General features: G+C 51.4%; 1 protein-coding gene across 5 annotated transcripts in view; it reads left to right on the top strand.

Annotated features, from left to right (window-relative positions):
- sema6cb (semaphorin 6Cb) overlaps positions 1-14,365 on the top strand; it is a 93,807-nt gene extending 79,442 nt beyond the window's left edge. For 3 of the 5 annotated variants that reach the window (XM_068323057.1, XM_068323055.1, XM_068323056.1), the window contains 4 exons: positions 3,094-3,152; positions 3,454-3,504; positions 4,131-4,286; positions 10,746-14,365. In XM_068323057.1, the coding sequence (XP_068179158.1) occupies positions 3,094-3,152; positions 3,454-3,504; positions 4,131-4,286; positions 10,746-12,097 (1,618 nt within the window). In that variant the 3' untranslated portion in view covers positions 12,098-14,365. The remainder of the gene's footprint in view (positions 1-3,093; positions 3,153-3,453; positions 3,505-4,130; positions 4,287-10,745) is intronic. The other 2 variants (XM_068323058.1, XM_068323059.1) reach the window with 2 other exon arrangements.
- The last annotated feature ends 1,570 nt before the right edge of the window (positions 14,366-15,935 follow it).

Raw genomic sequence — 15,935 nt, 5'->3', positions numbered from 1 at the left:
GGCGACGTGTGGCTCCAGACGTAAAGGTGACCTGTCAGCCTCACGGTTAACAAAACTCCCGTTGAGGCGTCGCCTCAGCGAGGAACAAACTTTGTGTGGTTGTTAGTGCGGCGGCGTTAAGGCGCATTAAGCAGACGCTCTGACTCATCGTATACTTCGCTGTTTGCCGGAGACAGAAGCTGCATATTGATTCGTTCAAAAATCACAGGAACGCGTCGCTGAAACGATTCCACGCCGCCTCTAAACTCAGACTGGCGGCGGCGTCTTTGTGCATCAGGAGGCGACGCTGGAGTTTCACGACCAGAACGACGGTTTAAAACCTGACGGATGTCAAACGCTACGAGCTTTCACGGAGCGGCCCTGAACGCACCGCCTCATCCCGCGTCGACAGGAAGACTGACTCAGCTGCCTTTGTGTCGCAGACGCAGGAGGAAGAATTAGCCGTCAGGATGCTAATGCCTTTACTGTTGCTAGGCAACACCGTCAGCTGCTCTCTGGTTGGTTGATGTCATCTTTCTGGTCTGTACGCTCGTCAATCTGGGCTTAACACCTGGAACAACCCCACCGGTCGGACGGGTGTTTCAGGGTGAAGTTGCCTGGACTCTCCAGCAGGGGTCAGACTTTTAGACGGGTTCTGATGGCGAGGGTGTCGATTCAGCGCCTCCTATGGGTTCCGTTTGGAACTGACCCAACAAACCCCGACAGGAAACAAAGGCTTAGTGCTTCCCTTTGATTAATCTGGATCTGGATCAGCCCTGAACCAGACTAGAACCAATCTAGAACCAGACTAGAACCAATCTAGAACCAAACTAGAACCAAGCTAGAACCAAACTAGAACCAGACTAGAACCAATCTAGAACCAAACTAGAACCAAACTAGAACCAATCTAGAACCAAACTAGAACCAATCTAGAACCAGACTAGAACCAAGCTAGAACCAAACTAGAACCAAACTAGAACCAATCTAGAACCAATCTAGAACCAAACTATAACCAATCTAGAACCAAACTAGAACCAATCTAGAACCAAACTAGAACCAATCTAAACCAGACTAGAACCAATCTAGAACCAAACTAGAACCAAACTAGAACCAATCTAGAACCAAACTAGAACCAATCTAGAACCAGACTAGAACCAAGCTAGAACCAAACTAGAACCAAACTAGAACCAATCTAGAACCAAACTATAACCAATCTAGAACCAAACTACAACCAATCTAGAACCAGACTAGAACCAAACTAGAACCAATCTAGAACCAAACTAGAACCAATCTAGAACCAGACTAGAACCAAGCTAGAACCAAACCAGGACAAACTAACTGAACTGACTGAATCACAGACGTCTCGTCTTAAAGACGAGATCATTTCCAACCCAAGAAAGGGTTTCGTCAACAACCAATCACATGCAGTTTTCTTCATCGTCAGCCAATGGGGGCCTGGTCCCTCCGTCCCTGTTGGTCCCTATGGCGACAGAGACGAGGGCGACCTTCAACTGAACGGATATCCATCACATAAAACCAGCTTCTTCCTCTTTCATTGTTGGTTTTTGCTTCATAATTAAAGATATCGTCAAATCTTTTTGTGTGTTTTTCCTCGACCTTTGGATGACCTCTGAGGTGTTTGAATGATTCACACCAAACTAAACAGACTGGCCTACCGACATCATATTATGGTGTGGTGTTCAGCTGTAAAAACACCTCTGACGGCGGTTTTTCCTTTTGTTTATCGCTCTAACGTTCCTACGGCGACTCTAAATCCGACTCCCTGCCGACAGGACTCACCTGTAGAGACGGAGGTTTTCACTGTTTCTGGTCGCTTCAGCCTCGTCGCAGCAGCTTTAACAAACACACATCCCATCCTGACAGCTGCTGCCGCGGCGACGGCGGGAACGGCGTCTGAGCTGATGTCAGTCCTGCTTCCAGCTGAGCCCGTCGGCTCTCCTGCCTCCGGTTTCGACACCTTCGGTTCGTCCCCCGCGGCCCAATCACGTGTTCCGTGTTGAGGAATCTGAAACACGTCCAAGAGAAGAGTTGCTGTGTGCTGATTAGAGACGGGAGCTGGGGGGCGGTCGGGTGTAATCAGTGTGAGCTGCAGGTTTACGTCGGGTTTCACGAGGAACTAATTGGTTGGCTGTGGCGGGGGCGTGTTTCCACGCTCCGACAAAGTGAATACGGGATCATTACGCCAGCGCTGCTTCGGAGCAGAGCGTCGTATTCACCTCATTTCATGGGTGGGGGGGGCTTGGCTTCGTGCTGAAGCTCCACCGGACTAGAAACACTCGTACTCCACCGGACTAGAAACTCTCGTACTCCACCGGACTAGAAACACTCGTACTCCACCAGACTAGAAACACTCGTACTCCACTGGACTAGAAACACTCGTACTCCACCGGACTAGAAACACTCGTACTCCACCGGACTAGAAACACTCGTACTCCACCGGACTAGAAACACTCGTACTCCACCAGACTAGAAACACTCGTACTCCACCGGACTAGAAACACTCGTACTCCACCGGACTAGAAACACTCGTACTCCACCGGACTAGAAACACTCGTACTCCACCGGACTAGAAACACTCGTACTCCACCTGACTAGAAACACTCGTGCCCCCCCGGACTAGAAACACTCATGACAAACGTGACTGACGTTTAGACACGTCTCTGGCGGCGGGGGGGTTGAACCTAAATCCTAGTTATGGCGTTCTGAGACGGTCCGATCGCCCGGACCCGGATCGAGTCCTCAAAGCGAGCGGGGGGGGGGCGTCAGTACATTCCTGCCCCTCACCTCAGACGAACACCTGCCTCTGAGCGCCTCAGAACTCATCCAGAGAGGAGCCCTTCAGGTCCATCGGCCGCCGCCGCCGCTGGAACGCGGGACTCGCTGTGACCTCAACCAGACACCAAACAAATTAAATTTCATCAACAAAAAAACAATTTTTGGAAAGAGAGAACGAGGAGCTTTGTTAGGAGGGGACAGTCGGGGAAATGGATTTATGCAAATGAGCTGAAGCGCCTCTTTGTCTTTGTGGCGTGTTTGCGTGTCTGTGTTTGCGTGTCTGTGTTTGCGTGTCTGTGTTTGTGCGTGGCTCCACAGGGGCGGGTTTGAACAGGACGTGGAGAACGGCGACCGTCTGCCCCCGGACACCTGCCACGGTGAGATGGAAACACGTCTTTATTTCACCTCATTTGCATAAAGCAATCACAAAGCACTTCCTGTTTATCGCCACATCTCCACGGCGGAGGAACACAAAAAGCCACGACGGATTGCAGATCCAGCAAATTATATCGCCGCATTATGATGCATTTATTCCGGGGGCGGCTTGAGGAACAATCTCACCCCCCCTCTCTGGCATCTTTTCATCTAAATTAAACATTTACTCATAAAAGTGTTGGAGGGAATAAATAGTTGGGGCTCTTTTCGTTGGCTCTGATTTGCCCTTTGTTTCTGCCCCAGATGTCCTGGCGACGACGCGCAGGCAGAACACGGTTCTGGATTCGGCCTACGGTCAGTGAACGCATCGTCGTCTCCTGAGTGGTTTGTTTTTTTAGGGGTCCACGCGTCCGAGGAGGAGTTTGGCTTCGCTTTTCTTTCCACACCCGAGTCTGGTCCAGGAGACGCTCTGTTCATGTTAGCAGCTGTGTCGTCACGGCAACCAGCATGAGCGGTCAGAATGTAAACAAAGCCGGAGTTTATCTGACGGAGCGGTTTGTTAAACGTGGAGGAATGTCGGCGTTACGAGCGTCTGCTGACACGTAGAGACGATGACATCATGAAGCAGAGCATCGCCATCGCCCCCTGGTGGCCAACTGGAAGCCCCGCCCCCTCAGGATTGGATTACTGCTGGCTAAATTCAGTTAACCTGATTAGTTAAACTAATCCTGTGTTTCCAAACTGAACCTGAGGGGGTGGGGCTTGAGGTTGTGGGGGGGGGGGCAGGTACCTGTGTTGTGTGTGCTCATCTTGTCGCCCGCTGCCATCCCCAGGTCGTCATGGTAACCGGTGACCCCCCCCCCACTCAGGACTCACCCCCATCTCTCTGAAGTTGACTGTGTGGCTGATTCACATTTCACTAATCACTCACTCTGTCACCCCCCCCTTATTCCTCCCCCCCTCCCTCGTCACAACCACAGGGAAGACCACACCCACAACTGCCAGCACAACCAATCATGGGCCGGCATTCCCAAAGGAGGCAGGTGACCCTGAAAGAGGTACAGGTGCTGATGGCCCTCCCCCCGTAGGGGAACAAGGGTCACCTGACTCGGAGCCAATCAGTGTGGAGATGGAGGGTAAGGGGGAGGGACCTCTGCACTGAACTTTGGGGGGGTGCACTGCGGGGCCCCTGAACGTCTCACCGCCTCCTGCTAACCACTAACTAAACTAACCTCCACCCCGGTGGAACAGCATCACCGGTCCGTCTCCATGGCAACCACTTCAAACACATCCTGTAACGACGACCAGAAGCTAATCCTCACCTCTGATGATGAGGCCGGTCAGACGCCGGCCCTTTAAGAGGTCACATGACGACACCGGTGATGAGTTCCAATGTTCTCCTGGGGTGAAATAAAACCTTCATTAGCCGCTAACATTAGCAGCTAACATTAGCCGCTAACATTAGCTGCTAACATCAAACTCCTAGCCCAACTAATCTCCTTGCTCCTGATTGGTCAGCGTTCTGTTTCGTTCCTTTGGGCGCCACGTGATGCGACGCACAATTTCCCACGTCTGAATGCCCCGCCCACCCCTCACTAAACCCCACCCCCTCACTAAACCCCACCCCCCAGGACCGTTTCTTTTCCCGCAATTTACAGCCGAGCCAAACCTGAACCCTTCATAGTCGACATTTTTCAAGATAAATTCTAAGCAGGTGAGCGACTGGACCAGGTTGCCATGGTTACGTGGGGTCGTCCTGGGGTCAGGTCGCCGTGAGTTGGTTGTTAACATGTGGAACGGCCGCCTGAAGAGATGACGTGACCTTTCCAACCGCCACCCGGCCCTGAATATTTAATCCCGTCGTGATCTGAGCTTGAGGCTCGTTAATCCTGCGTTTCCTGGCCGGTCGGCGACTCGCAGAAACGAACGGCGTGAAGAAATGGGCGTCGACGCAGTCGGTTGAATCAAAAGAGCCCAGCGAGTGTGTGGGCGGGGCCTGGGGATGGGACTGAACAGCGGTCCGGAGAGGAACTACTTCCTGCCAGTTTCTCGCGGTCGTTCCTCACGACCAGATGCTACGCTACATGCTAAGAGGTAGCTATCAATTAGCATGAGGCTAACTTAGCACTAAGTTAGCTAAGTTAAGTGTGTTTTCTGCAGCTCCAGAGGAAAAGGAGAAATCTTTATCGTGAGACGCCCGACGCCCCAATGGCTGCTGGGAAAAGTTTCCTGTCGGCAGAAACGTCTCCCAGGAATCTCGACTCGCAGAAAACATCCGTACATCTGCCCCGCCCGGAAACGTCAGCGCGACCCGAGCATCAGGAAATACAAAGGATGGGATGTTTACCACATCTGATTGGTCGGTTTAAACGACGCGAGGGCGGGACTTCCTGGTTTAGTAGAAATGATGGAACCGGTTGGAACTTCCTGCTTCCGTCTCCGTGGTTCAGGAACAAACAAGCTCAGCTAGACCCCGCCCTCCTGCTCACCTTTATGATTTCATGGGCGACCCCCCCACCACGCCCCCGCCCCCCACGTGGAGCGGTTTTGCTAATTTAGCTGCCAGGCAGAGTGCGATGCTCGATAACGAAGAGGCGTTTCAGACTCATTAGAGCTCGGCGGGAGGAGAGCGGCGCTGAACTCAGGGTGAACCCTCTGTACTGGGGGGGGGGTCTATGGGGTTATTTTTACTTCTGAAGACCGACAGACGCTGACCCGGGGCTCATCATCTGCTCCTCGGAGACGCTTCAGTCCGGCGAACGTTTGACTGTTTCGGAGCAAAACCAGCGACAGGAAGTCGTCTGAAGTCCGTCGGCGCGTCGGCCCTTTAAGGGGCGGATTTATAGAACCGCCATCTGCCCATCGGCCGCGTCCGCGCCGTATACGAGTCAAAGCATCACGTCCCGAAACGCTGTTCCCGAGTCGCTGCCAGACCTCTGCGTTAACGCCCAAATATGGACTCGTTGTCACTGATTGGCTCACGGCACACCGTTCCTTTAAGGGTCAGGTGTTTGTCAGGTCGGTGAATCGGACCTTCGGGGCCCGCAGTGATGAACCCCCCTACCACCACCCCCCACACAGTTATCCCAGCTCCTAGTCCCGCCCCTTGACCCTCCAGTCCACCTCTGACCTCTGGGACGTGACTTCCTGCCTGTTTTCTCTCTTGCTTCCTGTTTTGGTTGGATTAACCCTTTAGCTGCACCTGCCTCCTTGGTTGAATCCCTACTCACCCCCGTTTGGCGCCGTCGCTGCGGCTTTACAGCCGGTGGCTGTAGCTCCGCCTCTTAAAGCAGCAGTTCACTCCAAAGACGCCTCGGCTTCCTCACCTGGCTCCCTGGGCGCCGCCGGCCATCAGGAGCTCAAAATTGATTCAGCGCGTCGGCAGCGAGTGGCTTTGGCGTGGACTGTCTTCTTTAAGCTGATTGGTCAAGCCAAGATTCCTCCAGTGTCAGATTTTCCTCCTGAAAGTTTGAACTGGAAGCGTCTTGCTTTTCCAGCCACTGAATGAACTTTATTTTATTTTATTTCTGATGCATGAAGACTAAAAAAAGGACGGGTGCATGCGCTGCCAAAGACGCCTCCTTAAAGGGCCGGTTCACCCAGATGACATCACATACATGCTTTTATATTTAGAGATTACAATAAAATTATACATATAATTTTAATTTATATACTAAATTGAAATTGTTATATAAATAATAAATTAAAATGTATTGCAAAAATTTTAATTTATTATTTATATAAGTTTTAATTTATTATTATATAATGTCATTTATTATATAAGTAATAGATTAAAATTATATACATTTTAATTTGTTATTGATATAACAATTTTAATTTATATAATACATTAAAATTTATATAATAAATTTCAATTATATATCTTATATAAATTACTATTAAAAAATGTAAAGCTTTCCCTTGGACTATTTGGACGCTCAAACACTTGAACAGATCGTGAGCTCTTCTGGAACTGGACTGAACCGCCCCTTTAACCGCCTGCCGTCCTCTGATTGGAGGGATTCACACAGAGGTGTGAATCCGGACGGACGACGCTCCGAGTGCGTCCGATTACCAGACGCTGCATCGTTCCTAATTTATGAGCATTCAATCAAAGCTGTAATGGAATCTGTGCTCCCCGCTTCAACACACCTGGAATGGAATGCGGCCCTCATTACCACCAGTTTTCACTTGGATCTGTGACATTACACCATATCACCTCGGCTTGTGTGCATATATTAAACCGCATCCAATTGGCTGAGCAGTGAAGTGGAATATTATGCAAATTCCTAATAACAAGAGTACATGATTGGATTCAGTCAGTCAACAGCCAGAAACCTGCACACACACACACACAAACCGTGTGTGTGTGTCATACGGGATCGTCTTCTTCCCACTAACCACGTCCGTCGGCGCTAACCGTCAAACAAGCCGTCGCTCCCGCCGACGGGACGGAACCGCGACGCTTTTCCTGTTTTTTGTGCTTTTTTCTCGTCCCGATTTTGAAGAAATGGAAATAATTTGTTCCGACGTTCGACCCCCGGGTTTCACTCAGGAGTGAGAAGTTTTTCCTGTTCGACTCGGGATAACGCGGCGCCCGCGGAGCCCCGGGTCGTTTCGTCTCGTCGGGATGGAGCGGCCATTAAGGGAACAATTACACGCACTCGTACGCCGGCGGAGGAGGAACCTCATTAAGGCTATTTTGGAACACCACTTGATTTGCAGAAAATAGAACACAAGTTGCCATCCGGGGGTGTGAAGAATTTAAACACACCCCCGAGAGAAAGCTGGGTGGAACGGAGACGCTTTTAATTTACTTCCTGTCTGACCTTGAAAAGTGTTGTTTTTCAAAAAAAAAACACACAAAAAAGACGAGAAGTAATCTCTCGTTCGGGCGATATTTAAATGTCTTTTTGTCAAGTTTGGTCCTTTAACGGCACAGATGCGACAGGATTCCTCAAACGAGGACACGCGTTAGCGTTAGCGCTAATTGGTGTCATGGATTCGCTCATGGGCGGCGTGTTGTTAATGAAGCCGATCGCAGACGTTGCCGTTCGCTTGCCGAGGCGGTCGCTATTTAATCAGTCGCCGCGTGAAGGACTCGACTCTTCTGTTGTCATTTGTTTTTGCGAGGAGGAAAAAAACACGTTTCCCTCATGTAGAAACCGTCGCCAATTAGTCCGACGTGAAGAACCCGCTGTTTACGCAACACGCCGCGCCGACGTCTATTTATAACAATATGGACGCCGACGCGGCGCGTCCTCTTCCTAGAAGAGCCTCTACCTGAGGCGGCTACTTCCTGCCATTACTTTTTTAACTTAAAATCCGATGTTGTTTCAAACTTCCGGTCTCATCGCGTCTCATCCCGCGCTGCTCGCCACGCTGTCGCTGCCATTCACGCGTCTCGGTGTGAGCGTGACGCCTTTCGTCCCACGCTCCCGCTGATGGAGGCGTCAGGCCTCGCCCGTGAAACGAGTCGCGGCAGGTCGTTCGAGGCTCCGGGTCGGTTTCAGTCCCCGATCGTATCGGCGAGGATCTGGATGCGGCGGCGCTGACTAGCGGTCTGTGTAATGAGAGCAGGAACAGAAAGGTATTAACGGGCTCGCCGCGGCATCACGTCTGATCGCGTCTCCCGCTGGGATGCAATTATGATTTATGACTTTTTAATGCAGTCGTAAGTCGAGGCAATTACAAGGAAAAAAAAAAGCTAGAAAGTTAGCATTTTTAATTGGAAGCTCTTTTCAAAGCGTCATTCCAGGAGAGATTATAGAGTCTGACTGTTGGGGAAACGGGGGGCGAAGCACCACAGGGAGTGATGCTGCAAACATCACGGATCAAGTTACCAACTCACCGACGTTACGTTAACAAATAAAGAACTCATCTCCAGATCAAATGAAACTTTTTGATTCGGTCAAATTAAAGCCGTAACGACGACGGGAAGCCAGCGTTGGGTAGTTAGCGTAGCGCCGCGCCATTTCTTGGCTTTCCACAAAGAGTTTAGCCTTCACTCATTTTTGCTTTTGTCTCTCGGTGGATTGTGATCAGAGGGTCTCTAATCAGATTTCCCTCTACTGTATTATCCCCTAATATTGGCCTCTGATCACAATCCAAGTGAGTTAGCCTCGCTACGGTCCCTCTAACGCACTCTCATTACCTTTAATCCCGTCTCGAGGGTCCGTGGAGGAGGTTTTATTCACACCTTCCACTCCACTAAATTCAAATCCTTCCAGCATTCCTCCAAAGGGACTGTCGGATTTCATCAATTTGAGGTTTTTGGGTACTTGGCTCCATCCCTGAACACCTCCACAAGTTAGAAGAAGAGACACACCTGCCAGGGTTTGGGTGACAGGAAGGACACCGAACCCACGAGAACAGAGGAGAGATTTTCCACGGGGGGGTAGGGGGCATTACTTTCCTGAAAGTTTATGTGTTGGCGGATGGATACGACATCAGTGAGACAGGATCTTTTTTATAATTTAGGGGGTTTTACTGGAACTATTATAAACAAATATGTTGATTTTTTCGTCTATAAAGACAGTTTAGACTGATTACAGAAAAGAATCTCTAAGTTGGGAACCGTTCCCTGACCCTGATGGATTCGGTCCATATTGCCCTCATCACAACTCATTCATTCACTCATCTCTGATAATCGCCTCATAAGACTTAATGAGAGCTCATTAGAGCTCCATTACGTCAAGTCAGGGTCACTTGATTCAGAGAAAAGATTAAAATCTGCTCTCATGCAGATCTAATCGTTCCACCAATCATCCTCGTCATCATCGCTCTGAACGTGTCACCAACTGAAATCCGGTCTGATTCAGACACCCCCCTCGTCTTCCCTCCCCCCGTTCCCCCAACAAAGCCCTCATTAGCCGTTTAGCTTAGCGTGTTTGGAACACCTGCACCCCCCCCTCCCCCGTCCTGGCGTAGAGTCTCATCAGTTTCGCAGAATCCTTCGTTCAGGGTTCCGACACCACAGATGGTGTCGCCCTCCCGCAAACGAGCTCTGATTACGAGGTGGCAGGTTTCGCTCTTTATATAGTCGTTGGCTTCCACGCCGTTAAGCAAACAGTCTGAGGGCCACGGCGCCCAAGGACGTTTACGCGCTAGATTTACCTCGACTAAGTCATCTTGTGTTTCTGGCTGCGGTCGGAGTCGACAACCTCGTTTGACTCGGCTTTGGCAGAGGTTCCACACTCGGCGAGCGATTGGATAGACCTTATTTTTTGGCTCGTTCGTCGTACCTCTCCGATCGTCACGTCTGCGAAACCCATATCAGCTTCCTGCTGCTGTGGCCTCATCAATATTTATCGTTCTGAGTCATTTCGTAGCTGATCAGGGGAGCGCCGCCGGTCCTGAGGGGAAAACATGGGTCGTAGAAAAACAGACTCTATAGATCTATTAAAGGTGGAACGCAAGAAAACCGAGACTGTCATTCAAACACCTCCCCCTCATCCTGGAGCTCCGGTAAACACAACCTGTCCGCCCCAGCTGCTACTTGACCTACATTGGCTCTTAAACATGTTTTTCCCTCTGGTTCGGTTAGAAAAGCGCTAACTGAAGTCCTCTTTTGTCAATCTCGTCTCGTTTCGAAGGTGTCAGACGTCCGCCGGAGCTGGAGAAGACCAACCACAGCGTCCACTACACTCTCCTGATCGCCTGTGTCTTGGTAGCCTTTGTCCTTGGCGCCTTCCTGTCCGGCTTCCTGGTGTCCTGCTACTGTAACCACACCGGCCACAAGACCAAGAAGTTGTCTAAAGACCCCGAAGCCCCGATCCCACACGCCCTGTCGCTCCGCAGTCTGGCCAAGCTCAACGGTCTCCTGGACAGCCAGAGTAAAGACGAGAAGCTGGAGGTGTCCTCGCCCAAGATCTACAACTCGTTCTTCGCCAACAGCAAGGAGCATCACCCTGCAAGGAGAAACGGCCATCATGGAATGACAATGGGAGACCTGGTGCACCCCCACCACCACCACCACCACCACCATCACCACCCCCTCCACCACTCGTCAGAGCTGTCTGGGCTACCTACGCCAGACTCCACCCCAGAATTGCCCATCAAGAGCATGAAAGCCTTCAAGAACCAATGGGAGAAGAACCAGAACTGCAACAATGCCAAGGATCCAAAGTCCCACAACATCGGCTCGAGGCCCAGCTCCGCCCTGCTCCACCAGCAAGTCTTCCCCTACTCCCACGCCCTGTCCAACGGGCAGCCGCTGGTCGGAGGTCATCTCCATCCAGAAGAACGCAAGATCCACAACGTGGACCGTGTGTTGTCTCAGCAGCCGTACTCCGGGAACACCCAGAAGGTGATGGAGGTCACCTCGCTGGACGAACTCCTGAAACACATCCACGAGGCGAGCAGCAGCAAGACCCCCCAGTTGATGAGCCCGTCAGGTCTGATGGCCAGCGGCGGCGGTCAGCTCGCGTTCGCCAATCGCATCCAACCTCAGATCCCCGAGACCGAGTCGGCGCCCTACTACAGCTCGTCCACGTTACCCCGAGACAGCCTCACCAGGCGCATGGACGTCCCCCCGGACATCCCGTCGCACCACCAGTCCACCCTGGAGAGGAGGCACTCCTCCCAGAGGCACTCGCTGATCGCCGCCGCCAACAAGATCCCCAACGGAGGCGGAGCAGGGGGAGGAAACGGAGGAGGAATGATCCCTCGCCAGCACAGTTTCAGCCAACGAAACGGGGGGCCCCACCAGCCGCCGCCCCTCCTGGCGCGGATGAACTCCACAGGCAGCGCCTGCGAGGTTCACTACCCCCTCATCCCCAACGGGTACCTGACGCGTCAGCACAGCTACAACGGGGAGCAGCAGGAGGCCCCCCAAAGGGGCGCCATTGTCCGCCGGGCCTCCTCGCTCAAACCCGACGTCCCCCCCAAGCCCCTGTTCATACCCGCCACGTCCCCGGTCAACCAGCAGGGGAAGTTCAACTACTGAGGAGCCCGGCTCCCGGACTAGAGGGGGGGTCTCCCTCCAGGCGTCGCCTGACAGGAACTTCATTTTGAAGAAACGCAGTTCGAGGTCGAAGACCTTCGCAAGAAAATGCGATCAGTCATGCGACCTCTAGGGTCGCCGCGGACGAGAGCCTCAACCAAACTCGTTTAGTTCCTCTTCTGTTTGTCCAACGAATATCTCTGTACCATATTGGTATTGCTCAGCTACTCGCTTATTACAGAACTGCTGACTCGGGCGACGTGACGCCACCGACTTATATTAGGCCGCCGATGTCCTCAGTGTGGATTTACGATGCAACCGAGTTTCTGGATGCGCTGGTGTCGGAACCCAACGCACCCGCCATCCTGAAGACTGAAGCCGGGGGGGCTCCTGTGACGCTTAGATTCATGCTTTTGCTTAACCTTTTCTGATGTAGTGTTGTTAACCAGCCCCCCACCCGCCCCCCCCCACGCCCCCTCGAATGTGTTTATATTATGCATGTGTGTGTATATATATGTGTGTTTATATCCACACCGTATATGTATACATATACATAACCTGTGGTGAAGTCAGCAGATTCCCCTGAAAGTAGTTTTGTCTTTGCCTTACGATAGTCTCTCATCTTTGGCCATACCAAATGACCCCCCCCCCACACCGGCCTAGGAAATGCCCTTAGGGGACGCCAAAATCGTACATCCGCAACAACCCTAAGTTGGTTTGTGAAGAGGAAGTTAACCCTTCACAGCAGCTCCACCCATCGCTTTTCTTTTCCCCACCCCAGCCGGCGCCGCCGCCGGGTCAGACGCCACGCCGGTCGGCTCCGTTTGGAGGCACGTCTGCGATTGGTGCTCCGCAGTTCAAAGGTGAACAGAAGTCGCTAGCGGACCCAAAGAGGAAGACGCCAACGAGAACGTAAACACGGAGACGGACTGCAGTGACTCTGGGTATTAACTCTGTGGCTGCTGGTTGTACATAAGGAATAATTACTAGCCAAATTTTAACTGTATGTGTAAATGTGTGCCTTATTTAATAATAGTGTGTGACATGGGTTAATGCAAGGGGTCTGATGGCTACTATACTGCAGTATATTGTCGGTGTTTCATTTTCTATGGTCGTCCGTTTGTCTTCTCGTGTCCGTCGTACTTCTGAAGAGTTTCATTCCAGAACGAGGTAAAAAAAAAACCTTGTTACTAACGAGTCGTACGTTCGATCTCCAGTATTTTGCAGATGATCTGTTATTTTCTGAGATTAAACCTTTGTTGTGTTTTTGGAATGAAACCCTTCATATATTTTTTTTCCTGGTCTGTATGTTTGGTTTTTATTTTTACCCCTGAAGTATGAGCCTGCAGAAACACAGACGTTCAGGATCGACCGCCTCCGTTTCACGTCTTTCCCAACAGGTGCCGTTGTTTCTGGCGTCGTTTTCAGTTTCTAAAGACGGTCCTCCTGCAGACCAGAAGCCACCGTAAAAGCATCGAAAGCCGGCGTCAAACATTAACGGACGCTTTTTGTTTTTTATCCCGTTTGGTTTCACGCAGGTGAACAGAAAGAACACGGACTTTCTCCGCCGTCGCTTTGGTACATGTTGACTTAGGACTTCACCCATCGAGAGAGCGAATAAAGTGCGCGTTAAGACAAGGAAAAAGTTTCCATTGAGAGGAAGTGCAATGAACCCTCGCCGCCGCCGTTGCCTCGCTTCGGGCCTCACGGTCGAGTAGAACCGGGATCAATTCTGTGGGAACAGCACGACGCCATTTACTGTATCTGAGAGTGTCTATTGATTGAAACCTCCCTGAGCTCGTTTGAGCCCATAGAAAGTTTACTATTCATATTCAAACTGCAGTAAATAAAGGAAAATAATTTCGGCCACGGCGTTTGAGAGGAGAGGAGTATTGATTGGATATTAACCGGCAGCGGAGCGTTAAATAGCTTTCAGAGGACAAATACAAAACATCCAGTTTGATTTACGGTCGTCAGCGTTACGTTTCAGACGAGCCGCGGCAGCTTCAGCGTTCAAAAGGAAGCGTGGGTTTCTTTTTTAATCTGCCGGTGAAAGATTGTATGGTTATTGGGGGAGGTGGGCGGGGGTCGCCTCCAGAAACTCCATCAGTATTTGATTTGGTGTAAATACATTCTATCTGGGCGGGGTCTCATTGATTCAGTATTACGTTCTCTTTTCTGTCCGGTTTTCAGACGTTGCCTCTGAATTAATATGAATTTGGTCTCACAGAAAACCATTGTATGTCTGTTATACTAGGAATAAAGAGAAAACATGAAGCAAGCGTGTCATTGGTCAATGTGTTCAACCGATCGGTGTCGGGTCAATGACGGACGGGACCCCCACATCGGTCTGCAGTGAGTTTTCTGGGCGGCGCTCACAATGACCTCCAGCGTGACCTCCTGCCCTGTAACGACCCCAGATGGTGGCGTTAGAGTCGACTTTACCTCACTATTTGGCGCCAAACAGCCTGATTTGATGAACCTGCTGATGCGCTGACCCATCGACGCCCTGCTTGTCGTTGCACGACGAGTGACACTGTGATGGCGGCGGGGGGTAACCATCCAGCAGCTCCAGGGCTGCTTGGAACCCCTGGTGGTCCAACCTGGAAACCCTGGCAGTCTAACTACCGTTTGTCTCGTTCTGGATTTCATCCAGAATCATGTGGGCGGGGCTTCTAGATGTTGTCGTTTAGCGTTGCTAGCATCACAGACTCCAGCTAACCCTGGATCCAGCCAAGATAAGCAGGTGGCACCCCCCCCCCCCCCGCCAGCCTCTGCCCCCGGCGGGTGAACAAGTGTGAACAGGTGAACATGTTGGCCGGCGCTGTGGGAGCACACAGACAGGTTGGCCGGGCCGCAAAACCTCCACACAGACCCGGTTTTAGAAACGTGTTTGTTGGGAAACCTCCACGGGTTGGTGAGGAAACGATTGTGTAACATCGGAGGAAACGTTTGTGTAACATCGGAGGAAACGTTTGTGTAACATCGGGAGGAAACGTTTGTGTAACATCGGAGGAAACGTTTGTGTAACATCGGAGGAAACGTTTGTGTAACATGTGAGGAAACGTTTGTGTAACATCGGAGGAAACGATCCTGGACTGCAGAGCCTCCACCGGGGTCAATGGAGCGGCCACTGTTAGCCGGGAACGCTCGTTTCAGTCCCATTGGTTCTCTCTGGCTCTGGTTGGGTTGGTGCTGGTCGCTCATAAATATAAAGGCCTTACAGCGGAGCCAAACCATCTGAGCCACTGTCACAGTCTGCTCTAATGCCCCCCCCCCCCAGCTCTGCTCTAATGCCCCCTCCCCTTCTAGCTGGCGGCGCTGCCTTCCTGTCAATGCAGAACTGGGTTCTGGGGAAACTCTTCCACATTAAAACAAAAATGATTTTTCTCCCTTAATAATAAACACGGCGAGACGACTGTGGTGGGGGGGTCTGAATGGGGTGGGGGGGTGACCTTTGAGCCTAAACAGTTCTCCTAATGAGGTGCTATCGATCGGTTTATGCAATTATCCTCCCCGCAGTGTATTAGATAATTGTGTGTGTGTGTGTGTGTGTGTGTGTGTGTGTGTGCGCGCTGTGGGGGGGGGGGGTGTTGACGGAGGGATGGGGGGTGTTGCACATTGAACCCTTGCAGGTTGGATAATGGACAGTGATTTAGCCGAGGCATAATTATTGGATTCCGACAAAATGCCAGTCAATGGCGGGGGGTGGTGGTGTGGTGGGGGGGTCGGGTTTTTCTCCAGCCTGTTTGCATGTTTACACTCACCGATGATGGACGGGTGGATGCTGGAGGAAAGTGAGTCGTTATTGGACTCGTCAATACGTCTGATCAGCGGGGGG

This window comes from Antennarius striatus, chromosome 9 (genome assembly GCF_040054535.1).
Source record: "Antennarius striatus isolate MH-2024 chromosome 9, ASM4005453v1, whole genome shotgun sequence".
NCBI classification, from domain to species: domain Eukaryota; kingdom Metazoa; phylum Chordata; class Actinopteri; order Lophiiformes; family Antennariidae; genus Antennarius; species Antennarius striatus.
This window is presented reverse-complemented; position numbering and strand designations above follow the sequence as displayed.